This window comes from Haemaphysalis longicornis, unplaced genomic scaffold, assembly GCF_048455015.1.
Source record: "Haemaphysalis longicornis isolate Haplotype H1 unplaced genomic scaffold, Haemaphysalis longicornis Haplotype H1 scaffold_6, whole genome shotgun sequence".
Taxonomy (NCBI): Eukaryota; Metazoa; Arthropoda; class Arachnida; order Ixodida; family Ixodidae; genus Haemaphysalis; species Haemaphysalis longicornis.
In genome coordinates, this window is record NW_027526407.1 from 43301392 (window position 1) to 43328631 (window position 27240).

General features: G+C 46.9%; 1 protein-coding gene across 1 annotated transcript; it reads left to right on the forward strand.

Annotated features, from left to right (window-relative positions):
* The first annotated feature begins 704 nt into the window (after positions 1-704).
* Positions 705-27240, forward strand: Trprs (Tryptophanyl-tRNA synthetase). The gene is made up of 8 exons (XM_077674123.1): positions 705-1010; positions 1314-1422; positions 4537-4656; positions 8085-8267; positions 10464-10677; positions 13263-13436; positions 16135-16275; positions 26708-27240. Exons 1-8 carry the CDS (start codon positions 866-868, stop codon positions 26867-26869), a joined length of 1248 nt encoding a protein of 415 aa, XP_077530249.1. The 5' UTR covers positions 705-865; the 3' UTR covers positions 26870-27240.

Below are 27240 nucleotides of genomic sequence, written 5' to 3' on the forward strand. Positions count from 1 at the left end.
GCTGCCTGTCCGATGAACAGTTAAAATTGGTGGCGCAATACGCTTGGCGAAACCTACGGTTGTCTCCGAACATATTTTCTTCTGATTGCAACGACTCGAGGTTGCAGCGTTCGGCTGGGTTTTTGGTTTTTCCAGCACACCCCACACTCTTCGAAATAATCATTTATGCCACAAAAAGCGGCCTAGTGCGGGCAATTTAGCAGTGGTCTGCACGACTTCTGAAGAGATCCCTCGAAGACGGCGTCATAAGGAATGTGCTGTTGTTGTTGTTGTTGTCAAATAAGTATTGTTGTTGTTGTCAAATAAATAAACATCGTGGCAGTAGGCGCTAGCGTTTAATGTGTACCAAAATAAATAGAGACGCTTTTTCTAGGCTAGGCGCTTTACACAGGGCATCTACGCCGAGCGCCTGGTATTTGCGGTCTTTTTCAGACCGAAAAAGGCGCCTTCGCGATTACCTCTAGTGCTTGCTGCAATAGAAAAGATGGAGACAAATTGAGGCGACAGGGTCATTCGTATTTATTTGTTTCCGTTGTTTCTGGTGCAAGTTGTGATATGCTTTTCCACTGCCGCTGTGGAGACGACTAGACCCTGCACCACGCCTCAACTTCAAATAAGAGTACGCATCAAGTTAGCTATCAATGTAATGGAATGCAGCGCCCTCACGCTTCTCTGCTTGAGCTCGGCAAGACAGGCAAGCGGGTAGCACGTGGTAGCACTGGTGGGCTGTGGTAGCGTTCACCATCACCGGCGTTGCCTTCAAGCTACCGTTGTCATTCTGGTCACACCGCGTGTGTGCCTGAATGAGTGGATCGTGTTACGAAAAGTGCTTGTAACTGAAACTGACGTACTGTTCAGCGGCATAATGTCTGCGTCTGTAGAAGATATTTCGAAGTTATCAGTGGACGACTGCGGTGATCGTGCCGACGCTGCTGTAACAGAAGACGTGGTGAACCCGTGGAATGTTGTTAGCTCATCTGCAACGGGTATTGACTATGACAAACTCATCGGTGAGACCTCTTGACGATTGTTCCTGCTACGTTTCTGGTACTCGTCTAACAGGCTGGCCTTGAAACATTTATTCTTTGTGTTGTGTCATTGGAGTTGTATGAACGCCTCGCCGGGCTACGCTGTCGTAGATCGTTCATGCCGAGTAGTTTCGTTTTTGGTGAACGCGGTGCAGTTAACACACCATTCATGGCTGTCTGGTGGTGTTGCGCGAAACTTGAACGGAAAGAAGTGTAACGCTTTAGTAGCTACCCTGATTTCTGCGGTGCCTCGTCTAATCGTCTTCTCGAACTGTCCTGTTTTAGTGAAATTCGGCTCGTCGAAGGTGACGCAAGACCTGATTGACAGGCTTGAAAGCCTTACGGGGAAAAAAGCCCATCATTTCCTGCGAAGAGGAGTTTTCTTTTCTCACAGGTACGTGCAGCTGTTGTGTTCTAGATGTTCCTAGATGTTCACCAGCCCCTCACTACGCAATTCAGTAGTTTTCTGCAGATTTAGAGTCTAGTGGAAAACTGACATAATGAAAGTTAACGCGGTCTCATTTAAACCGTCCTTTCTAATGACAGTTCTGTAGCCTAAGCTCATGTTAACGCTGGATATCAGGAACCATTAGGGCCACAACATTCTACGCCAGTTTGTAAAGCTGAAGGGCCCTGTAAACACTACGTCACCATTAAATTTATACTTGACTAGAAATCACTTTTGCAGGTGGGAGAAATTGGCACAAGTGGAAGGAACAGCGGCCACAACTTTGCATGTACACTCGCCCAATTTTTACCAAATTACCGTCGACCGTTCGGTCGGTCCACGCCATGCGATGGAGTGATACGGCAAACTCACCAAGAGTAGTCGCATGCGCACTAAGTAAAGGCCACTGCTGCCATCGTCTGCTAGGCTGTTCCAAGAGCAGACGGCCACCCCCGATTTTTGTAATTTGCTTATCACACTGCCTGCCATACTCGAAATTTTTCTTCAAGACCAGGCACGTGGCGCCAATTGAAAACAGAGTAATCAGCATTGCCGAGCGCAAGGTTCGTTCGGCAACGCTGAATACACTTCAATTGGCGCCACATGCCTGGTCTTGAAATTTCGAGTATGGCAGGCAATGTGATAAGCAAATAACAAAAATCGGGGACGGCTGTCTGCTCTTGGAACAGCCTAGCAGACGACGGCAGCAGTAGCCTTTGCTTAGTGCGCATGCAGCTACTCTTGCCCAGTTTGCCGTATCACTCCATCACGCGGTGCTGATCGACAGAACGGTCGACGCTCCCGTGATATTGGTAAAAAATTGTGCAGGTGTACAGCTTTATTACTTACCTTCGGTCTGGTTACAAGTTTTAAAGGTGCAAATTTCGAGAAGTGCCTTCACAAGTTTGGTGTTGGCCTGAACTCGCATTCAAGGAAATTTTATAGCATAACTTTAGCCATTCTACACTTCAAAGTACGTGTGTGTGGCTGGAAAGAGTTTCTCGTTTATGGAAAGGAGAGCTAGTTAAATTTTTAAACTCTTGATGCTATGTAACTTTAGGGTAACCACATGGAGGGATTTCGACAAGTGATGCAACAAGCATAACTCAACGAATCGAGTAAGCCTATTGGCATGGGCAGCAAACAGCAAGATAGTACTGATAATATATTGCTGCTGGGCCCCTGCATTGCTGTCGCCCTCACTGTTAGCTTTATTAAATCAGTCTAGTTACACTTGCCCCGTCGCTCACCAAAATCGCTTCATGGGGTTTTCCCCTTGTCAGTGGCAACCGCACATCCGCAATCAGCAACGGCCTCAATTGGTAGAGATTTTCAGTCATGCTTATTGCAAAACATCACCCCAGAATATAATGCCCTTGTACTCCCTCGACTTTCCTTTAACCTTTTTTGGCAATGGCTTAAAAATGCATATAAGTGCTCCATCTACCGGTAAGAACGTAAATGGGCAGTGGCTGCATAAAATTAAGGAACCTTTTCATGTTTGAAACATTGAGCAATAAAAAGCAGAACAATTTGATTATTTGAACAAATTTAGCTAATTTGGTTGACATGCACATCGTCACATCGTGGCACATCGTCTGCTGGTAAACTTGATTGATTGATTGTAGGGTTTAACGCGCTGATGCATCACAGGCAATGAGGCGCGCCGTAGTGGAGGGCTCCGGATTAATGCTGACCACCTGGGGATCTGTAACGTGCGCCGAAATCTCGTACACACGGGCGTTTTTCCCTTTCGCCTCCATCAGAAAAGCGGCCGCCACGGCCGGGAATCGAACCCGCGACCTCGTGCTCAGCAGCGCAACGCCTTAGCCACTGGCCACCGCGGCGGGTACTGGTTAACTTCCTGTCGATATATGACAACACAGTGTCTTATTGCATCATCATCCCTGAAACCAGGGGTAGACAGAGGAGTCTTCAAATCAGGGGTCACTATTTGATACATGGGCCGTATGGATAGTTTGCAGCTCCTTTTATTATTATTATCAATTATGATGTTTGTTAGGGCAGTCAAACAGCAGTTGTGGAACTAAGGGATCCTTGAGTCAAAAGATGACTTATTTAGCAGAACAAGCCTGATAATGCCACGCCACAGAATCACATTGCCAGCTTCACTGGTCAGCCTTGCTTTGCTAGTGAGAGCATTAGTAGTTGACGCGTCGATATCTCCGAGGGAAAAAAAAAATTGTGGTTGATCCCTCTTTCATAGGAATCGGCAAAACACGAAAGTGAAAGGGGTCTTCACAGGAGCAGTTGAATGTTAAAGGAACCTCCTTCATGTGCGAAGGGTTCGCGAGCCTGACCCCGCCAGAGGAAGTGACACCGACACGCAAGAAACAAAAAACAGAGAGTGCCTCAATTCACGTGCGTCCCCGTACATGAAGGCACTGGCATTGAGACGCGAACTGTTGGTGCTCATTAGTGTCATGATGCGCTACTTCGCTTCGCCTCTCCTAGATGGCAGCACCATCTGAATGAGTCATAGAGAAGGACATAAGGCGTGTTCATTGAGATGCTCACGTCTCTGTTCATAGTGCAGTGGCCAGAGCGCCACGTACCTCCCGTTGTGGCGAAAGAGTTTGTGGGCTCGAAACCGGGCGCCGCCGCGTCATGGCACTTTTTCTGGCGACTTCACTTGCGTGACGGTTATGATGTCACTGAGATCTTTGTGTACCCGGACACAAAACTTTTTCGTGTTAAAAAACAAGAAAAAACTGGCAAGTACTAGGTACTTTAAACACAGTGTAAGTAGTGGTCTTGCACCATCGACTGATGCGAGGACGAAACGCACACCGTTCTCGTGTCACATTTCTTGTACTTGTGCTGATGGAGCGCCGCACTGCTTCCCAGACAGGTGAGAGTTGGTTCTTACCCTGTTTTCTAATGGCCGAGTATGAAGGGCTCTTAGTCCTCGTATCAAGCTGAATAGACCATAAAACGCGACTTTTTCGCCAAAATGAAACAGAAATGTTACATTGTCACAGGTGAGCTTGTGAGTACACGAGAAGTGCTTGAAAAGGGTTTGATTGGGTTTTTTTCCAGGGAGCTGAACGAGATCCTGGATGCATACGAGCAGCGGAGGCCCTTCTACCTGTACACCGGGCGGGGACCTTCGTCTGATGCCCTGCACATTGGCCACCTGGTTCCCTTCATCTTCACCAAGTACGTTTAGGGGCACTGAAGCATGGCTGAAAGGTAGCAGTGCAAATAATGATGATGATGATGATGATGATAATAATAATAGTAGAAGACAGACGGGGACAAGATGACAAGGGCTGCACTGAATTTGCAACTGATTTTATTGGAAATGAAGCAATATATACATGCTCAATATATACAAGAAGACGAAATGGACGTGGGCAGGGCATGTAATGCGAAGGCAAGATAACCGTTGGTCATTGAGGGTAGCAGAGTGGATCCCTAGAGAAGGCAAGCGTTGCAGAGGGCGGCGGAAAGTTAGATGGGCCGATAAGATCAAGAACTTTGCGGGGATGAATTGGTTGCAGTTAGCACAGGGCAGGGGTAATTGGAGATTAATGGGAGAGGCCTTTGCCCTGCAGTGGGTGTAGACAGGCTGATGATGATGATGATGATGATATACATGCTCAACAACTAGGGACTCTCATGGGCACATGTGTAGATGTGTCAGCTCTTTTTCTGGGAGCGTGTGGAAAGCTATGCTGACGCATGCCTGCCCTAGTGTTAACATTTGTTCCGATGCTACGTTATCATGAATAAGACAAGTTTTGAACTTCTTAACCCCTTCCAGTCTGAAACTTTTACCCACTTTCTGGCTGTCCTGGTCCGAAACTATTTTGGCGAAATCTGGCGCCGTGAAGAAAAACACGAACTGTGGAAGAAAAAGCCACAGAATATTTATTTTTTCCCTTGCCTTCTGCTTGCAACTTCTTTGCAGATATTTGAGCAGCGTGTGAGACCGCTCGACGAAGCTTTCTCCTGGGTGCAGGCCAGGGTTGTTACCGCAGGTTTTGCAGAAAAACACAGTTTCCCTCCTGGATGCTTTTGTTTTTATATCGCTACAAACAGCACATCTGATGGAAGCACGTAATTCTATACCTCGCTCAAGTCATCATCGCTTTCGCTAAGTGCACCACCATAAAACGCACATGTTCAGAAAGCGGCCATGCTTCTTAGCGAACAGCGCGCACGTGAAAACGCTCTAGGATCCAGAAGGTCCGTGCTGATCATAGTGCTGCACCCTTGTGCAAAAAGAAGTAAACTTAACAAACAAAGTTCACTTATCCCTCAAGAGATGGCGCTTCCTGTATACAAAGCATGCGAGCACATCGCAGTGAGAAAAACTGTGTAATTTAACCTTGAACACGCAAGTTCGTCAGAACCCAACAACGAACCACTATGGCTGTGTTGCGTTTTCAGGCAGGACCCGAGAATGGACCAAAAAGGGTTAAAGCGCCATGGAGACGAAATGCAAGATTGGTTCATTCAAAAGATTGCCTCATTAGAATAACAACGGCACCACTTTTAATGCAGACTTCACTCAAATAAGTTATATAATTAGGAAAAAAATGGAATGGCCATGCGTTTTACTAGCTCATTTTCTGCACCACAAGTTATGATGCATTGTGGGCAGGTGTGCGATTGGCTGAGGCTGGCAAAATTTAAGTTAGGCAGGGCTTACAAGCTTGCAGAATGAGCTTTTTGCACTTAAATTTAACGCATATTCTTTTTATAGCAGTAAGAATGGTGCGGTAAACAGTGGAGGTACGAACGCGCATGTAAACATAGAAGCACTAGTGCGTACTGTGCGTTTTTATTCCAGTTATATTTGCACAGCCGTCTTGCTCATTGAGCTTACACTGGCCTACTGGCATAAGCGACACTGTCTTCTGCGACTCTGTTGAGCATACCCAGTCTTTCACAAAATGATTACTATCAACTGTAACAAAAATTAGGAAGGTACAAATCTGGTCAAAAACAAAGCAAGTGCTGACAGCGGTCCTCAGCGGTAGTGTGGCGCCATCTAGAGGACGGGCAGTAATTGAACTGTGAAACAGCGCTTTAAACGAAGCCAGTAAGAGAGGACACAGACATGAGCGCTGTCTTCATTTAAAGCACTGTTTCACAGTTTAATTATGAACCAACTAGCCCTGCTGCTGCCATAATCGACATACTTAACATTTGTTTCAAATGCCTGCCCTACATACGTCATCGCTGACGTCGCAAAACACACAAATTAGCGGATGAATTGTAATTTTTGCTTAAGTTGGGTGATTTCTCGGTGAGTAAAGCATCATTTGCTGCCAGGCAAGCTCTGGGGGCACTATAGAACACTTAAACAAAGGCCCTTAGGCGTTATAGTAAACACCTCTGTTAAACCTCGCGGATCCGTATCCACCCCTGTACACTGAGCCCCTATAAAGTCCACTTCACTACTATACACTGGTGCATTGAGGAGAAAACATCTTTTCAGGGGGAAGTATTAGGAGTCTGATATCAAGTAAGAAGGCCATAGCTTTATTTATTTATTTATTTATAACATACTGCAGGCCATTTGTGAGGCCCAAGCAAAAGAACAGTGTCATGTTGTCCATGGTGATAAGGCTAGTAGAAATGTAATGAGTAATGCATAAAAGCAGAACAGTAGTAAACGTCATGCAAAATTCGAGGCGTAGCTATGTATGAAGACGGACATTGGAAACACAAGCTGCAAAAATCCAAACAATTTCTAAATGAATACAAGTCAACAGAAAATCGGAAGAATGACAAGAGGCAGCTGAAAATTACGCATTAAAAATATTTTCAGTGCATCTGGGTACATTTTCTTACGCCTTTCTCTAATAGAATTTTCGGATTTCCTCGTTTAGTCCACATATAAATTAAGGGGGGCACTACTCTTGAGGACCGAAAATTTGCCAAAAAATCAATTTTCTGTGTTAATTTTATTTGCAGTCTACAGGTCCCCAAAGGATGTACCTGCAAAATATCATAGCTGTATCATAAGTATTCACAAAGCTGTCGCCCTTTGAAGTCGCCTAAACGACGCTTTTTGCTCATGTTTCCAAACTCCGTGCCCTGTTTTCTCAGAACCAATTTTTTTCCCACAAGGTCAGCTGTCGGGTTCAATATCTTGGGATGTACTGGTGCGATTTGTATCATCTTTGCTGCATTCGAAAGCTTAGGAACTGAACAGTGCAATAGAACCACAAAAATATAGAATTTATTTTTGCAGGCACATGATTTTATGCAGTAGCTTTACAAAAATCTGACATTTATGATGTTTACAGCGTTTGCATAAACAATGCTAAAACTACTGCAGTGGTATAGTTGCACTCCCTGGTCCTTCTAGAGCACAAAGGGATAAAAGCTATTGGAGTATTTCATAGGTAGATAATGAAAAAAATTGCCCGAAACGGAGTGGCATAACATGTTGCACAACTCTGAACTTACTTACTCCCCCATAGATGAAAACTGACTGCATATTTGTGCTCTGGATGTTAAAATATGCTCAATGTGTAAATCTCAAGTACATATGTTAAAAAGTAGCAAGAATGATCTCAAGACCAGTGTCCCCCCTCAATTAAATAAAAAGGGTGTGCTTTGACTTGCAGATGGCTACAGGACACCTTTGACGTGCCCCTGGTGATCCAGCTGACGGACGACGAGAAGTTCCTCTGGAAGGACATGACGGTGGAAGAGGCGGAGAAGATGGCCCACGAGAACATGCGGGACATCATCGCATGCGGCTTTGACCCTGCCAAGACGTTCATCTTCTCCGATTTCCACTTTGCTGGGTGAGAGTCCCAGCAGAGATCTTCGAGCAGCATGTTTCTCTTCGAGCAGTGGTTGCTGTACTGATGGGGAGTGGAGACATTGACCTTTTAAGTGCAGAGCACTTTAGGGCCGTGCCTTGTCGTCAGAGCTCGCTCACTGGACCCAAGTAGAGCCACACGACGTTCCGTCGTCGCGGCGTAACCCAGAGGCTTCGAAAGCCAAGCGGTTTATATCGTCGTAAAACTCGTGAACTGCTGGCGCTTGTCATACATCTCCCCGTCGTTTAACGCGAAGAAGACTGCAGCTATGTTTTAGGCAAAATATACGTAATTAACCGGCAGCTCCTGAGTTCATTTAGTTAGGAACGCTCGTTGGGTTGGTTTTTACGATAGCAAGCGAAAAAAAGTGGCAGTGCAACGCCGGCACGTGCGGGAGGAAAAGCAAGCACAAAAAGAACAGAACTCCCCGCTGGCGCAGTTTCAGGCAGGGAGCGAGCGAGTGAGCAGTGTGAAGGCGGAAAATTTCAAATGCGTTGGGTGGTAGCAGTGAGTGGATAATGGCGCTACAGCCCATTATGGCGAACCACTGCTCTGCACTTTTGACAGCTTTCTCAATTGAGTGAAACGGCTTTATTTATTTATTTTTTATTATTATTTATTCTCCCTTTTTTTTCTGGTTACAATTATCATTGTGAGCAAAATACTAGTGGCCCCGTTGAGTCTTGGCAGGTTCTCAAACCAGAGGTCTTTGCACAAGTTGTTTTTTGAGATTGGGACTGTGGGGGTCTGAATGCATTCAAGGCTGGCATTAAGGGGACCGAGAAATAGTTATTCAAGGTGACAGTTACTTAATGCATTCAGTTGATAGAAGGAGTTTAGAGAGTACTCAAGCAAAATTTAGCCATGTACACTTGACGAGGGTATCTAGCAATTTTGAAAGTGGCCAGAAGTCAATAAAACTTGTGTAAGAGGAAAAACCAACACTTGTGTGTTGGTTTTTCTTGTGTGACACTGGAGCCATGCAGGAAAGCGTGGAAAGCTGCTCAGGAAGAAAATCAAATGGGAGAAAAGAAGATTAGAATGCTGGTGGACGAAAAGCAGAGAGGGGAATATTGCCTAGCACAGTTACCACCTGTAACAGAAAAAAAAAAGTATTTTGTGCCTAATAAGCTTTCTGTGTCTGCCCTAAGCAGCGCTAGTATTGAACCAAAAGTGTAAAACATAGGTATATTAGTCTTTTTTGGTAAGATGACATGTCATCACCCCGATACAAAGGGGAAACCAATAGAAATCATCATCATCAAGTTTTTGGGCCGCTGAAAATTACATTAAAATTAATTTGTGCTGCAAATTTATTTGAAATTAAAGTTTTAAATAACACATTTCTTTTTGGGGGGAGGGGGCCTAAACTAAGGTAAACCGAGTTTGTCGAGCAATAGTTCGGTTTTAGCGCCGAGAGCGCACAGTGAATGCTCATGCAACTGCACCTCAAGACTAAACTCAGATGCTGATCAACACAGTCAGCGCTGTAGGCACGAATGTGAAGTAAACTTCGAAGCAGCCAGCGCCTCCTGGTACCATTTTTTGATGAAACGCGCTTCTGCTCTTTCCCCGCATCCCCCTCTCCACATCTTTCCTTTTCAAACGAATGAGCAAATAGACGAAATTACCATAAATTGCCGAAAGTACGCCCACCCAAAGTACAGAGATATCAAGAAAAGATTACGGCATGCGCGAACTTTCAGGTCAGGTGCGGAAATCTACAAAAAAGTGGCCGCACCGCCCACCAAAACTGCAGAGGTATCAAGAAAAAATGTAACATGAGCGGACTTTCCGGCCAAGTGCAGAAAGGACAAATAAGTGACCGCATCAACACGTTAATAGATGATTCGCATTTATTTTGTTCATGGATCGGCGCTAAAGGGGGTGGGCATTCTTTGGGGTCTTTTAGTAAATCAGATATTGCACCCCTAAGAGGGGGGAGGGGGGATGATGTTTCGCAGGAGGGCGTTCTCTTGGAACATTACGGTAATCCATAGCCCCCCACTAGGGTGTACCTCATATCCGAGGTGTATCTTTGGTGTGTTATGCCCCCAAAATTCGAAAAATTTTGAAACTTAGCTTCCAGAAACCGTCGCCCCGCACACTGGCCTTCCTTCAGAAGCACAGGTGGTTGGTCCCCCCCATGTGTGAACAAAGGCACGTTCTTTCTCGCAGGAGTTGCCCCGCTTTCTACAAGAACATAGTGCGCATTCGGCGGAGTGTCACCTTCAACCAGGTGAAGGGCATCTTTGGCTTCGGGGAGAGCGACTCCATCGGCAAGATCAGCTTCCCCGCAGTGCAGGCCGCCCCGGCCCTGAGCACCTCGTTCCCGTTCATCTTCGGAGAGAAGAGCCGCGTCCCCTGCCTCATCCCCTGCGGAATCGACCAGGTGGGATTGGCCGTGGGGGGGGAAAGGCATGAAAGGTTAAAAGGGCATCGCTTTGCCCCCGAGTTTACCTATGGTCTGTCTAAGTTGTACGTGAGAGAATGTTCCAGAGTTGGGCCCTCAACAGGGATGTGCAGCGCTGTTGCGTTCAGTTTGGTGGGAAATTCGAATGGTTTCCGACTGGGCTGGGCCTGAGTTGCAGATTTTGTATATCGAACTTATTTATTTGCTCGAGACACTCGCAGCTAGGCTTAGGCTGGCTGTCGGGGTCCATTTAATGCATAAGGATTATTTTCCCAGTCCCCGAGAGCACCAATTCTGTAATGCCCTGTATGCACAGCTTAACTGGAGATTATTTGCCACAAGAGGTTCTAAAAAAGAAATAGAAATGAATTTTTAAGATAAGTGATATCAATCTTACTGTAACTATAGAAACGACTATAGAAAACAACCATTATCACCACTCCGAACATCAATGCTGATCCATAATATATATCCTTACTAGTTGGAACCTGCACAGTTGCTCTTGCTTGTCTTTTCTTTTTCTGTGTTTTTATGTCTTATAACAGAACATGTGTATTTGGTAATTTGGTATTAGTTTTCTCTGATCTGCTTTTTTTTGTTGTTTTGTTGTTGTTGTTAGTTGTGCTGACTGATGCATGTCAGTCACTATTTTTTTTTCTTTCTTTTTTGTTGTCTTCCCTATATGTATTTGCCCCCCCTTATGTAATGCCTCCGGGCCCTTAAAGGAGCCATGAAGAGAAAACAAAAGTTTGTTTTATTCGAAAGATTAGGTGTTTCATAGTACCCCAAGCGCTTTCCCGGAAGCAAATGATGCTTTATTCACTGAGAAATAAGGCAATTTAAGCCAAAATTTTAAATCTCCCGCTAAAATTGAACATTCCGTGACGTGTACAATGGCGTCATAGAGCCGGTCCATGAAACAGATACTTAGTATGTCGACTCCATATAGCACCCACACGCAAGAGTCGATCGAGACGGCGGCCATTTTAAAAATACTAGTAAAACCTAGTGCACCCGCAGCCCTAGTCATGGAATCGCCTGATCCGGAGAACAAAAGTCTCGCCGAGGAGCTCGGGCTTGCATTTAACAACCTCACACCACTTGAACGCTCAATGCTTCTAAGTGCACGAGCGGCAAGAGTTGTGGGATACGCGGTGGACGGGAAAGCGACCATTCCGCGATAGCCACAACAGACGAACGCCCAGCCGTCGGCACCGCTGCCTCGTCAGCCCCGTCGCGACGGACGAATATAGATTGGTACGTATGTGCGGTATTTTGATTACGGTTAATAATAGTTCAATTTCAGTAGCAGTATCACTTATGCCAGTTGGCCGGTGTCGTGTGTGGAAAGCCGTTCGCGCGAGCTCTCTGCTTCGACCAGAAAGATACGAACGTCAATGCGCGGTGTTTACGGCATTTTTTTCCCCAAGGTCAGAGCGATTTGACGAAGTCGGCGACGAGCACCAGCATGTCCCAGGAGTGAGCTAACGTAAGGGTCCCTGCCGTAACTGAACAAACTGAAGTTTTCAGTGGTTGTAAACTGGAAACGAGCTCGTAACGACAGCAGCAAGCCAACACCATTCGAAACTTACGCGACGACTGGCACTATCTCGTCGCTTCTTGCTGTTCCTTACTCCCCTCGTTTCTATTTTTACCTTTGCTGGTTGGCGATATGACGGCCAACCTCCTGTGAAGGGATTACGATACGAAGCAAGGTCGCGGCTGTGCGTGCTGGAACGGTTCGTTGGCCCCGAAGAGCCTCGAACCCGAAAATTCGTCTGCGCGACGGCGAGATGTCGAGCTCGGCCGCGGCGCTAGTTTCGTACGCATTGGCGCACACGCTTGCGAGTACGTTCGGACCTTCAACCGTTTACTCCACCGTTCTTTGTCATAAAAAGAATGTGCAGTATGTTTCACGGGCATTTAGCTCGCTATGCAAGCTGTAAGCCCTGCCTAACATGCGTTTGCTTTTGCCGGCCTCCGCCAATCGCAGAGCTTAGCCCATGTGACGGCATAGGTTCTGTTGCGGAAAATGAGCTGGTGGGTCGCATGGTCATTTCCTTTTTTCCTAATTATGTAGCTTATTTGAGCGAAGTTTGCGTTATAAGTGGTGTCGCTATGGTTCTAACGAGGCAATCTTTCGAATGAACCAAACTTGTGTTTTCTCTTCATGGCTCCTTTAAGGAACTAATCAATGGAATGAAACTGTAGAAAGCAATTGTAAAAACCGGAAAAAACAAACTTTAATTAAAGAAAAAGAATTGCAAGAAAGCACCAATCCTAAAGTGCATTAGATTTGCCCAAAAATGAGTAATTTGTAAAGTTATGAAATTTGATTCTCATAATTGTTTAGACGTATAGATCATTAATCTAAAAAGATAATGAGAACAAAAATAACAGAAGGGAATGAAAAGTCGCTCAATGTAGCTTAAATGTGGCCAACATGTAGCTGTCAGAGTCTCCCTTACGAACCAGTGGGGTTGGGGGAGACATGGAAAGGAACTATGGTAGTTCGTCGTGTCCCGTGATGGAACTTCTCAGTTCCGTGACTGGTGATTTCACAGGACCCTTACTTCCGGATGACGCGCGACGTAGCACCAAAGCTGGGCTTCCCCAAGCCTGCGCTGCTGCACTCGGTGTTCTTCCCGGCCCTCCAGGGGGCCCAGAGCAAGATGAGCGCTAGCGATCCAAACTCTTCCATCTTCCTCACCGACACGCCCGCGCAGATCAAGAACAAGGTAAGAGCATACTGCCTTGCTGACAGCGTTCGGTCCGCGGCGAAATCATATGGGAGTGTCGATCGATTGTGGTGCCACCTAGAGTGTTGCGAAAATGTGTCATGTCATAAATTGACAAAATCAATGTTCAACTGTGCTCGTATTTCAAGTTTGAATCGAATTAAAGCCTTGCGGGCGCACGTAATATTCGACCAGCTTACCCGTTCTGTTGCGGCCAGTACGAACCCTCATTTAGCCTTCATCCTCAAGCAGAGTGTTTAGACCTGTTCACAAAGCAGGTGGCCCCTGAACTGCATCACTTTAATTTAAGTGCAGTCCCACTCAGTCCTCTTCAGAGTGTTTTGCCGAGAAAAGGTAGAGAGCTCTTGCAACTTGCTGTTCGACCTTTGTGCCAAATAGTAGGCATGGGAGCACAGAGGCGAGATTATGGAGTGGTTTAGATTAGGTGTGTGCGAATACCAAATACTAGTAGCTTTAGAATCAAATATCAAGTGTAAACTATTTTTATGACAGGCCTCAATTTCTTGCACATTTTTGTGCAAAAAAATGTAGCTGCTTCACATGTTCAGGAACCGTGACCTTTTTTTGCGACCCAAAAAATACTTTTCAACTGTCATTTGCAGAAGTCCAGTCGCTGAACCACTATGAGGCGGTATTTTAAGAATCCGGAGTGAGCATGATACGCGTTAAAGAACAACTGATGGTAGAGGCGCTGTACTGTAATCATCGGCAACAACTAGACAGCACCTCGTAGCACTGAAGCGAACACTTTGTGACAATAGATTCGAAAACACAAGAAAACCACAATCACGGCCCACGATGAGGCACTTTGGAAGCACATGGCGAGCATGAACGATACATTGCAGAAGAAAGCCTCGCACTACGTTGCTGTGGGTAAGCCAGCGGCTGTAAGGACAGCTTGCTACGGTACCCCGATCAGGATTAACAGTGAGGCACTCCTTCAGAAGCCTGTGGCGAACATCAAAGATAAGCAGTGAGGGATGGCTTCTATAGACTGCTCATCGGGTCAACAAAAGTGTAGTGAAGGTAGTAAAGCTATCACACCAATTTTTACCCTGTGGTCTAGAACGGTCTAGAAACAGAAAAACATACAATAAGCATACACCAACTGCATGCAAAAAAGCCAGAGCCTCTTTTTTTTTTTTAATTAACAAAGGCACTGTAAGAAACTCAAAAGTGGCGGCAAAGGTGGTACCATTGCTTGCTTTTCCGGAAGCTACCCTAACGTGTAAACATCCGGACGCAGAATTTAATATGGCAGCCATAGTTGACGGCATGGTCTGCGGTGATCTCGTCAACGCTATGGCCAATTACTCCGTGCAGCAGAATAAAATTTACGGCCTCTCCAAGGCTCGCTCCTCGAAAGTGCAATTTGGATGAAACTTGCTGAGTAGATGGAAAATGAGCACAGAGTGCAGAAGCAGTGCTTTAGCACACACCGACATTCTCGCTTTTGCAGAGCTGGGCGCATTGGAAAATCTACGCGACTATTTGAAGATCTAATAGTGGATATTTGATTCGCGAATCAAACTATTTGTGTAGGCTCTATTCAATTCACAGTCGAGTACAGTTAAACCTTGTTATACAGTCAAACCACGATGTAACGAACTTCAGTGTAACGAACCTTTGAGTGTATGCACACCATGTATTTTCACCCTCTGCGTAACAAAGTCCGGTTCGCTGAAATTTTAATGTAATGAAGTTTCGTGACACGAAATTTTAGTTGTAGGAGTAGATTATGGGAGACGCAAGTGCCAAAACGGGGTTTTGATAAAACGCAAACGGCGACACGGGCCGCCCAATGCCGCAAACGCAGCGAGCCACAGACTCCGCCGCATGCCGCCGTTTTGCTCTTCGTTTGCATTCACTCATGCTTGTTGGGTTCCATCATTCCAGCAAGAGCATGGCAAAGCACTTGTGGGTCTTTGTAAGCCTCACTTGCGTTTTTTGTTTTGTTTTTGTTTTTTGTTTTTCACGCCTGCATATGCGATTGCGCGCCGGCGGCAGCTGCTGCCTCGGCCGGAAAGCGACTTACACCGCATGCGGCAGAGGGAGGAGCCTGACGATTTGCGCCAATGGGAAAGCGCGCACCCAATGGCGGGAGCTTCGAAGCGCTCGGGGATGCCAGGTGGCCCCGCTAGAGACGATTAGGCTTACCACCGCGGAGGATATTTGATGAACGCTTTCCTAAGCGGCACATGCAAAGAAATGAAGTGAAGATGTTATTTGGCTGAGTGTGAAGATTGCGGGCAAAGCCAACTGGTAGTGATATTGCTCTGTTCCTGTCTAACCCCATTTGAGGTAGAAATTGCCATGTCAGCCTTCAGCTAGATAGGAAGCAGCAATGGGAGGGTGGTTCTGACTTTGTGCTGGAGACCGCATAACCCTTCTTCGTATGCCGCAGTCTGCCGACCCGTGTTCTACAGCAACAACTATGCAAAACGCACTGCTTCTGATGCGCATTCAGAGGCTGCTGTGACTGGCTGCGGGCACTGGCACTTCCGCTTTTCGCGTTCGTTTCTTCACCCATGTCACATCCGGCCATTAGTAATGGCGGCCTTTTTTCACTTCCGGTTCTGAAAATGCCTATTTTGCATAGTGTGCATTCCTATTATGTTGAATGCAGTGTTTTGCATTCGCCGCTTTTTTATTGTAAGACCGCTGCTGGTGGGTGCAGATCAACAAGTATGCCTTCTCGGGAGGTGGGGCCACCACGGAGGAGCACCGGGAGAAAGGAGGCAACTGTGACGTGGATATCTCCTACCAGTACCTCCGCTTCTTTCTCGAAGACGACGAGAGGCTGGAGACCATCCGCAAGGTACGCACTTTCCCTTGAGGAGTGTAAGATGTTCTTTTGCGACTGCAGGGACGGCTCAGAGGTACAGCGTCCGCCTAGTTTGCGGAAGGTTCCAGGTTCGAATACGCGTACTGCTGGGCGCCCACTGGTTTCTTTAATGGATAACAGGTGTCCCTTGTCGAGTGTGGACCCTTGGAAGGGATTAACGCCTGGAAAGCTGCCCTTACCCTTGCAAGGGGCTCCTGACCCTTGTCCATTTGGTGGGGCCTGCCCGGCCTCCTACAACACCGCATTGCTGGGGGGTGAAAGAGTATGGCAGCTGTTCGGCCACACGCGGTTACAGAGTTGAGTGTCCACCGTGGCTGTGGAAGTCACCCTGTGCATTTGTGTGCCTCGGTTGCGCCGGGCACCTACCGGTAAAATAAATTCAAGTGACTTCTTGGCCTGGCGCTCAGCCTTTGTGTGGGACTACAACGCTTGGGAATTTTACCCGGCTTGTACGAGAAATTGCCCCTATGAAAGGGAGCGGCTGGAAAATGCTACTTTGTTTTCTTTTCTTTTTTTCTTTTTTGTTGCCCTTTGCCCATGTCTACTATAGAGGTGGGCGGACCCAAGGGCCAAGTTTAAGGAGCCACAAGTAGTCTGTTGTAATCCAACCAACATTTATTAGATGGAGGGAATGTAGCAAACAAATTTTTTTAGTTGTGACCTTAGAGGGGCGCATAGATCAGATCAAGAGAAATGACCAAAAGGTAGTTTACTGAAAAGCAGCATTTTCGAATTGCACATTTGATATTCTGTGCATTTTATGTTTTATAAGAGAGTTCTGAATTAAGAAATCACGGTTGCTCAGTCGTACAACCAGTATATTTTGTCGGTAAGAAAATAAACAGAGTGTTGGGCAGCGATTCAGTTCAAGACTACTTCAGTTTTAATTAAACTGCTTAAAATTGGGGTGACATTAAATTTGCTGCAGTACAAATACACGAATCAGCCAGTGTTCTGTTTGTGCAGCATTTGTTGGTAAAAGAGCTCCCAGGCAGAAAACTGAGTAATGTTTGCTCTACTCGGCATAGCTTGTCGTATAGTATACCCAGCTCTAAAAACATTCCTGTTTGATTTCTGGTGTCTTCTGCAAGGCTCGACCCTATGTCCTCCCCGTTATCCGCGGGGTTGACAGGGTTGCTGCCTTAAACTTCTTCACTAAGCCCAGGAAGCCTTCCGTCCTCCTACGGTGTGCATAACTGTAATTAGCACAATCCTTCGAAAAAGACTGTTGCCCAAGCCGGAAAACTCTCACGATGATTTCTACGCACCCGCTTCTCGAAGCAGGGTTTCTTCGGTGGTACCTGACAAGAAATCTATGTCGTTGACTGACATTTCACTGACTTGTTTGAGCATCTAATGTTCTGAGGAACTGACTTGGTCACTCGAAAGCTTTTCTCTCACAAGCTCTACAACTAGCCCCCTATTGTTTCGCAGAAATTTCTCAGGGAAAAATTTCAATGTGTAGAGCTCGAACACTGCTGCATAGCACCCACCAAGGAGGTGTTGCGGTGCTGTCTTGCGTTGTGGTGCTGACACCAAACGTGAAGTTGCATGTTCATTTCTCTCAGCCCGCATGTACGAGGCCTACATTAACTCATTTCACATCAGATCAGGAGTGTGAGGGAGGGTGATAAAAATTTGAGTGCCCCAAGGGCCAAGACCACCTACGTCATACTAATACGTAATTAGCCACAATTGGGTGATAATTACTTGCTTAACCAATTACATACTCGATTTTGACATCACACTAATGATAGTAATTACTCATCAACACTACCTGCAGATGATCTGGAAAAGCTCTTCGAACGGAGCGCTGTATCTGGAATTCTAGCTCCTACTTGCCTCTTGAATCTGAGCGGTAGGCAGCGCCACCTGCCCGCTTGTTGAGTCGTCGGTGAACTGCAACTTCTCAGTAAAAACGTCCTAATCGGCAGCTGATCAGTGTCTTTGCTGCTCGCTTGCCACTTTGAGAAGACCTTTGATATTGTCCTAATTCATGGAGCACATGCTCACAATCTGACGAGGTAGGCCGGCTGCTGATCTTGCGCACAGGCTGGATTCAAAACTGGGTTTGATTGCAACCTTAGGAAGCTGTTACTTTTTTTCTTTTCGAGGTTCCAATAACACGACTTTCAAGCGATTGCACAAAAGTGTCGTATGATTGGGGTATGGGTAAGTGCTGCCCTAGTAGACGGCCTCTTATGACTAATGTGCTAGGAACTTATTTAACTTACTATATTTGGCCTGTTCTTGCATAAATTTCGAACTCCTTTCTGAAACCGCCAGGTTCTAAAAAAAAAAAAGAAAAACGCCTATTTTGTGCCCCCTCCCCTCCATGTTGTCAGGCACTAGCTCGTCAAACCTGCTGTTTGTTTTTTGCTCGCATGAGATAAACTGGAAAACCTGACACGACCGAGAAAATTGAGAGGGGAAAGGTGAGAGTGTAGAACTGCCAATGCCACAACTGATGGGGAAATGAAGCGAACGATACTACAAGGTGGCGATGGAAGAAAAGGCGGGAAAGAAAGAAATGATGTGATAACGCAGCTTTGAAAGACACCTGATAAGCAGAGATCAGGTGGGGTAAAAGCAGTAAACGCTGGAAAGAAATTACCATGGGGTGATGCGGAGGTTGAAACAACAAACAGGGCAACAGAGAGCATCATTAAAGGAAGACATTTGGATCGAGTGGGGAAGGAAAGCAGAAGGTCTGTCATCGCCATGGGGTATCACATAACTGTTTTCACATTAGTCGGCTCGATGGGAGCTCCAGATTGGCTGTTCGCTGGCCGCCTGAGTAGTTGGCGCGTTGGCACTTTGCTGCCGCGTGCGGCTGTCAAAGGTTAACTTCCTGCCAACCAATACCCACCTACTTGCCTGAGTCTGTTCAGCAAGTGGTTGGGCCTGCCACGGACTGTTTACCTTTGGATATCAAGCAGCGTCAAACGGGGGTTAAAAGGTCGGGACAAGGTGTTGAGGTGGTGTAAAAGGCGGGAAGAATGCTAGTTTATCCCCATCAGCATCCGTCGTATGAAGCGTACCGCCTGCACCCAAGCGTTGTATAATCTGGCCTTTTAATGGATTGTTTTGTTTCTGTGGGTAGTTTGCCAGGACCTCAGTGATCCATCGTAAGAAGTGAGTCATCGTAAAACTGGGGGATGTATAATCAGGGTTCCACTTACCATTGTGCCGGCCGAAAGTAGTCATACACACCAAGTGCACCTGGTTGCCCAAGCATGAGGTCGTCTGACATTGGCTTCAATTTTGCGGGCCTACAGCGATGGGCTTTTAAGTCACCAACGTAAATGCAGCCACTGGTTTTCTCTACTTGGGGATCTTCCGCTCGCCCGCTTATGAAGATAACCGTCTCCGTAGTTGATTAAGGAGTGAAAGCTGAGGGAAAAATTATTTGCTGGCATCAGGTGGTTGCATTTGAGCACGAAGTCATCCATCTTATCACAAACAATGCAATGACTCTTGTCAGTGCAAGGAATAAAATTTACAAGGAATAAAACTTACAAGGAATAAAACTTACAAACTTATCAAACTTACAAAATTTACAAAGAGAAATAAAACTTACAAGGAATAAAATAATCCAACGTCTTGTGCTTCTTATAGCCATGTTTGGTTTTAAAGAACTCACACTTTTAACAAGCGTCGTAAGAATGCTACGCATTAGTAGACACATACTATATACCCGCCGCGGTGGCTCAGTGGCTAAGGCGTTGTGCTGCTGAGCACGAAGTCGCCAGTTCGATTCCCTGCCGCAGCGGCCGCTTTTCTGATGGAGGCGAAAAGCAAAAACTCCCGTGTTTACGAGATTTCGGCGCACATTAATAAAGATCCCGAGGTGGTCAAAATTAATCCGGAGCCCTCCACTACGGCGCGCCTCATCACCTGCGTTACGTCGGCGCGTCAAACCCTACAATCAATCAATTGACTCTTGTCGTGCTGAGCCCTTTTTCTTCAGGCTCGTGCTAAGCCAGGGCTTTTCAGTGCCCTGTCAAAGGCAAGGGTCATCCAGGCACAAAGTTAGTAAGGGTCTAGGTGCTCGCTGTCCACCCTATGTTGACATCACGTTACAATATCTGCTGGTTGCCATGTGTCCCCCGAAAGGGAAAAACATGGGGATAGAATTTCACACAGGCTCCCAACAGTCCTGAATTGCAAATGCGAGCTCGTTCAGTGGTCAGCCCTTTCATTTGATTCCACATCATGGATTGTAATGTTCTATCAGAACGAACTGTGGATGGCAGGGCAACGTAGGGCGATGCTTGATCCCAAGGGGTGAACATTTCCCACGGAACAGCCGGGCAGTGAATCAGGAGGTATTGTTCATGATAAGGTTCTTTGAAAAGCAGAAGCATGTGAATCCCTCCATCAGGTTAACCAGTCGAGCCCAGGCTGTCACCTTATGCCGTGGAACCCGCCGCGGTGGCTCAGTGGCTAAGGCGTTGCGCTGCTGAGCACGAGGTCGCGGGTTCGATTCCCGGCCGCGGCGGCCGCTTTTCTGATGGAGGCGAAAAGCAAAAACGCCCGTGTGTACGAGATTTCGGCGCACGTTAAAGATCCCCAGGTGGTCAGATTTAATCCGGAGCCCTCCACTACGGCGCGCCTCATCGCCTGCGTTGCGTCGGCGCGTTAAACCCCACAATCAATCAATCAACCTTATGCCGTGGAAACAGTTCCACCGATTTTGTGACGTGGTCGACCACTGGTAACAAGTGCTGACACCCGTGCTTGCTTTTGAGGAAAGGCCCCTGAACTGAACACGCAGGTAGTGATTTGCCGTGGTTGCTGGCTGTGACGTGGGTTTCATCATCCACGGTGGATGGTTCGTGCACAATTTGACTGGCTGACAGCCATGGCAGGACCTGCAGTAGTGCAAAATCTCCCGCCTCTTGCTGAGCCAGGTGACAGTGCAGCTGATCTTCATAAATACCTTGAGGCCACTCAAGTGTTTAGCCAGTGATTTTTCAAGATTGTACTAATGCAATAAAATGCCCCTCAGACGTTTTGTTATTGCCGCCTTGAACAAGCTAATGGACGTGTCATCTGCAGAGACTTATTTCAGCACGAGCTCATTGTGGTCTAGTGGGTATGTATCTTTGGGACTGCTGTGTCAGTACAGGTCCCTCTGCGCCTGTTGCAAACTGAGCACCATCACGGAACTCTGTGTCTCGGAGGCAATGAAGGATTTCACGGCAGAAAGAATCGTACTGAGCCTGCAATTCCGACCTCCTCATTGAGAGAACTGGTCTCATTAATCCCAGTTGCGGATCAGGAACTGTCCTGAATCTCCTGCATCGTGGCACGGAGCCACCCGGATTTGGGCGACCCTCTAAACTCGTGTGCATTGCTGGTGTCTCCACGGGAGAAGCCAGCTTCTGCATACAGCACAAAAGCAGCGCATTCTCTGTTTTTGGTACGGGGCAACATGGGAACAGGTTTCCCCTTCTCCGCACGAGTTACACTGGCCTGCGCACAAGAGGACCTTGCAACGCTGGCTATGGGTGGTGACAGTTGTGCATGGTGGCCCAAAAATTGGCTTTGCCACTGCCCATTCACCTGCATTGTCAGGTGAAACATTCTCCTCAGCACTGGTTGGGAAGGAAATCGGGACACGCGAAAACCACGTCGGCAACCAGATTTGTGCTCCCCATTCGATACTACAGAAAAAAATGGAACTGCTCTATCAGAAGGGCCTAACATGCCAGCTGCACCGAAAGTTCTTGGAGCTGCATTATCCATGTGTCTGCGCTATGCGCCACAAATTTTGTCACATTAAAATAGACGTCAAATTTTCACAATGAGGCTCTCTTTCGCCATTACAGAGTGATTTTTTAATACATTACGATATAATCAAGGTAGCACACTGCATATGACAACCTTAAATCTCCAGGAAACCAATTGATCAGCCTCTGAAACGTTGCAGGGGTGTTACAAAACCCGAACGGCATTGAGGTCTACTCAAATAAGCTCTGGTGACAGGCGAACGCTGTGTTAGCCTGATCTTCCAGTTCAATCTCGACCTTCAATCTTTGAGACGAGAGTGGTGAAATACCTTGCTAACCCCACGTTTCCCACTGTGGACTCAGTAGTATGCACGATAGGCATCTTACCAAGCACAAGAATTTAGGCTGCACCAGTCAACGCACTGTCGAAAACTGCCATCTTTCTTTTCTACAAGGTCAACGGACACAGCATTGGCTATGAGACACTCATCAAGCACCCCTGCTCGGCTAGGCTAGACTGCCTAAAGTAGCACTTCAAAAGAAGCGCATCTCCGATCGGGGTAGTGCACCCCGGTAGACTGCGAAAGAGCGCAAAGTGAAATAAAATCTCTGATATGCAAGCCTTCTGCTTCCGATTCAATCCAACCACATGGGTGATCCAGTGATAATCCGCCTCCTAGCGCTTGGTCCCATATGCTCTTGCGGCGAAACAGACGTGGCACCTTGGACTGACCCAAGGAATCCCCGGCACGCGACACGGTGCACAGAACTGATGCTTCCGCCACAAAAGGAAGAGTTGGCGGTCGTGGCCTACCGAAAAAAAAATTAGAAGCCCGCTGTAAAGCCACTGTTTGGAGTGTCAGTTGTAAGTCTTTACTTCTGTTCCCAGAAGTACAGGGACAATGAGCGCTGGCAGATGGATAACATTGCATCGCCTCATTCACTCGTCCCATCGAATCATCAACCTCGCGGCACCACACAAGGGCTGACCCTTCTCGCAATGCTAAAGTGAACAGAACGCTGTTGCAAGAGACTCAACCCTTCATCCGTGAACAATGAAGCACTAGCCGCTGTGTCCAACAGTGACTGGAATTCTTAACCCACAATGACAGCAATGATAAACGGTGCAGGCACGCCTACAGAGGGCTCCAGAATTACTTTAGCCGAATGTTCCTTCCCATCAACCAGCATTTGTGTTTCCTGACAGCATGAGGGGCTGGGAAAAGTTAAGCGCTACATACCCCCCCCCCCCCCCCCTTTCCCCTCTTCGTTGGAATGGAAACAGTGCAGCACAACATGGTTATTTTTGTGATTGGCTTCCCTTCGCACGTCTCAGCTTACAGATCAACCGCCTGTTTGCAAGCTCTCACACACTCATCAGACCATTTCCCAGCACTGGCTAAGTGGAATCCAAGTCTTTATGGGTACAAAGTTCACTCGCTGATTTCCCACACACTGCCCGCTGCTGCATCTACTGCATTGGAAGCGATAGAAAGAGGAAGCTCCCTTCCACGTACAGTGGGTTTCCAGAGCCTCACTTGCAGGTGGAGGGGGCAGTACGCGTTAAAAGCGACTTCGTCCCCTTGTATCGGCATGGTCTCAGGGGCCAGCTCTTCTAGGTTGTGAAACCATGCATCAGGTATTTACACTGTGAAAGTTAAGTGTGGCTGCCTAATAGATTACCCTTTCGACTCATCTGTCATTCGATGCTGTCAAGTCAGTGATTTGGTACAGCTCCTCTGTTGCTCATATGAATTTTGGGAAGAACCCCTGAGATGTCCGTGTGTGTAATTACAGCTCACGCAGGATTCTACAATGGTCATCTACAGGAAGAAGGCATTTGTAGCTGCAAAGAAAAATTTACACGAGAATTTCGTGTCAGCAGTCCTTTGTGGTGCAGAACCTTTTATCAGCCTTCCTTGCTCCCCTGGTCTGAGGCATAATGAATTAATTTACTGCAGATTAGTTTAGATCATAGGTTCTCAAGCATGTTGGTCCCAGGGAACCCTGCTAAGTTCAAGTTCCGTTAAGTGCCAAGGAACCCCCCCCCCCTCCCCCCCCCTCCCGCCATTTTTCCTTCCGTTCATGCTACATTAACGTGCAATAAATTCAAAAGCAAGCAAGGGTATCGTTTTTTTTCCCCCCGTCGAATTTACGCGAATGCGTACGCTAGCGGCACCTATCTCTAAACAGGAGAAATGCCCATGGGGGTAATATAAGACCGAGATTCAAGTGCAATAGTTTAACCACGTGGCCCGTTTTCGGAGTCGGGCTGGCTACAAGCTGCTGGCGAGATTTATTGCGCAGCTCGCGCGTTTCTGTTATGCGCCGAGATGTGCTTAATGACACTCGGGCGTGAGTAATGGAGATTCCTTAGATTGATCGCACCTCAAGTTCACCATATAAGACTTTGCTACTGCGGAACCAGAGAAAATTTATCAGGGGCTCGCGAAACCCTGAGGAGGGGCCTGCGGAACCCCAAGGTTCCGCGGAACCCACTTTGAGAAACCATGGTTTAGATCATCAGGGGGCCTTGTACACATGGGCCGAGAGGAGTCAAACCTCAACGTCAAACCGTGGTGGGTGCTATGCAACTGTGCTTGAGTTTTAGGCATTCCCTATTTTTCTTTGGGGGCGATTTCTGAGGAATACTAGGGGAATATTGGTGGAGCGTTTGAGAGAAAGTTTTGCAGTTCACAAAGCCAATGCCTTAAAACATTTTATGCTCAAGCAAGACAGTGAAATGTGATGCTTCAATGTCAAATTTTTCTTATCGGCTACCCAAACCCTGCTATGGAGCAATCGTCAAGGGGTGTTTCCTGACTTGGGTGACAGACTTCTTAGACGGGTTGTGCCTATTGCAGTTGTGCATCCAAGACGATGACAGAAGTGTCTCTAGGTGCTTGCTGTATCAGCTAATGAAGTTGTTTGCAAGTAAGAGGCGTTATCGACTTCGTGAGCAATGAAGAGAGGACTAAGAGGTCTTGCAGAAGACACGCGACATTGAACTGGCATATTTTTAGAGTTGGGTATACTTTACGACTGGCTATGCCTAGTGGAGCGAACAACGCTGGTTTCTCCAAGCCTTTTTGTCCATTCAAGAGACTGCCACATCAGAAAAGCAATTTCATCAATCTTAATGGAAACTTATTAGAATGAAGTTACATATTAAGAAAAACAGACAGGGCAGTGAGTAGCTAGCCACCTTCTTGCATTGGCCCCATGACGTCTGAGGGAACTTTGTGAATGGGTATGTGGTTATAATGGTGCCTCAATTTCCATTATGTTGTGCTGCTTAAATGTTAGCACGGAGTAAATACACTGATTAATGTATCAACATGAGAACGTTGCTTTGGCTGGGCTGCCAAAAGTGTGTACACCGCAAAAAGCAGTGTCTGGAAATCGCGAAACCTCTCCCACCAGAGCTGACGTCAGCACCAACCCCTGTCGCACATGTTACGTCATTAAAAGAAATTCACCCATGCACTCCATGCATATCCATCAAACCTGTAACGTGTGAACGGTTCTTTATGCAATATGCGTGGCCTACCCATTTCAAAGCAACGTTGTTGCTGGTGTTTACCATTGCCATGTTGACACTACCCGCCATTATTGCTTGAGTTGACAAACGCAGTACCTTGCTCTTTATGCACTCTGCTGTGGTAAACACAGCCAATCTGTCTCCTATTACTTCTGAGTTCTCTTCAACGTGTGTGTGTGTGTGTGTGTGTGTGTGTGTGTGTGTGTGTGTGTGTGTGTGTGTGTGTGTGTGTGTGTGTGTGTGTGTGTGTGTGTGTGTGTGTGTGTGTGTGTGTGTGTGTGTGTGTGTGTGTGTGTGTGTGTGTGTGTGTGTGTGTGTGTGTGTGTGTGTGTGTGTGTGTGTGTGTGTGTGTGTGTGTGTGTGTGTGTGTGTGTGTGTGTGTGTGTGTGTGTGTGTGTGTGTGTGTGTGTGTGTGTGTGTGTGTGTGTGTGTGTGTGTGTGTGTGTGTGTGTGTGTGTGTGTGTGTGTGTGTGTGTGTGTGTGTGTGTGTGTGTGTGTGTGTGTGTGTGTGTGTGTGTGTGTGTGTGTGTGTGTGTGTGTGTGTGTGTGTGTGTGTGTGTGTGTGTGTGTGTGTGTGTGTGTGTGTGTGTGTGTGTGTGTGTGTGTGTGTGTGTGTGTGTGTGTGTGTGTGTGTGTGTGTGTGTGTGTGTGTGTGTGTGTGTGTGTGTGTGTGTGTGTGTGTGTGTGTGTGTGTGTGTGTGTGTGTGTGTGTGTGTGTGTGTGTGTGTGTGTGTGTGTGTGTGTGTGTGTGTGTGTGTGTGTGTGTGTGTGTGTGTGTGTGTGTGTGTGTGTGTGTGTGTGTGTGTGTGTGTGTGTGTGTGTGTGTGTGTGTGTGTGTGTGTGTGTGTGTGTGTGTGTGTGTGTGTGTGTGTGTGTGTGTGTGTGTGTGTGTGTGTGTGTGTGTGTTTTATTTGTGCATTTGCTTTCCCCGAGCCATATAAAGCTCCACTTTAGGAAGAATGTGGCAGCGTTCTGAATTGCATTGTAGCTTTTCAGTACTGTGCCACAACCAATTAGTGATACTTACTAGCCCGAAACGTCCGTTCTGCCGCAATACACTGTTACTTGCCTGCACGCGTAAATTCCACTTCGGTGCTGTAACGCGCCAAATGTTCTGTTTGCTTTGTAGGACTACACGAGCGGGGAGCTACTCACGGGCTACCTCAAGAAGGAGCTCATAGGCATTCTTCAGAAGCTGATCGCCGACCACCAAGAGGCTCGGAAGGCTGTCACCGACGAAGTCATAGCTCACTTCACGGCTCAAAGGCCCCTCCAGTTCAAGAAAGTGTAGCAGGTGCTCGCTAGGTGCGAGTTACCTACTCACCTGGGCTGGACAAACGTGGAGAGCCACCACAGGTGTTCTCTCGGTGTAATGTTATCTGTTGAATTAAGCTAATCTTTATTTTCGCACCTTATAAGCGCATTGTTTAGGATTACAAGTGTGTGCATTTGAAATTTGTATACATGTGGCCTGCGTGAATCGCTGGGTGGACGTAATTAAGCGTTGCGGTGCTGTGTGGTCTCGCTCTCCGCATTGAGCGAAATGAGGTTTTAAGCGAAAATATTAGTCAGCTCAGGGTTGACTGATAAGAGCTTTCCTAGCTATTTATTGCGCTATCGTAATAAAGACAATGTTTTATACGGTGAGAAAAAAAAACGCTT

What these genes read in the sequence shown, in the direction of transcription:
- Trprs (XM_077674123.1), top strand. Translation starts at nt 866, where the DNA reads ATGTCTGCGTCTGTAGAAGATATTTCGAAGTTATCAGTGGACGACTGC. An exon ending in TCCGATTTCCACTTTGCTGG is followed by an intron (nt 8,268 to 10,463) that starts GTGAGAGTCCCA and finishes TCTTTCTCGCAG; the next exon opens with GAGTTGCCCCGCTTTCTACA. An exon ending in CCGCGCAGATCAAGAACAAG is followed by an intron (nt 13,437 to 16,134) that starts GTAAGAGCATAC and finishes TGGTGGGTGCAG; the next exon opens with ATCAACAAGTATGCCTTCTC.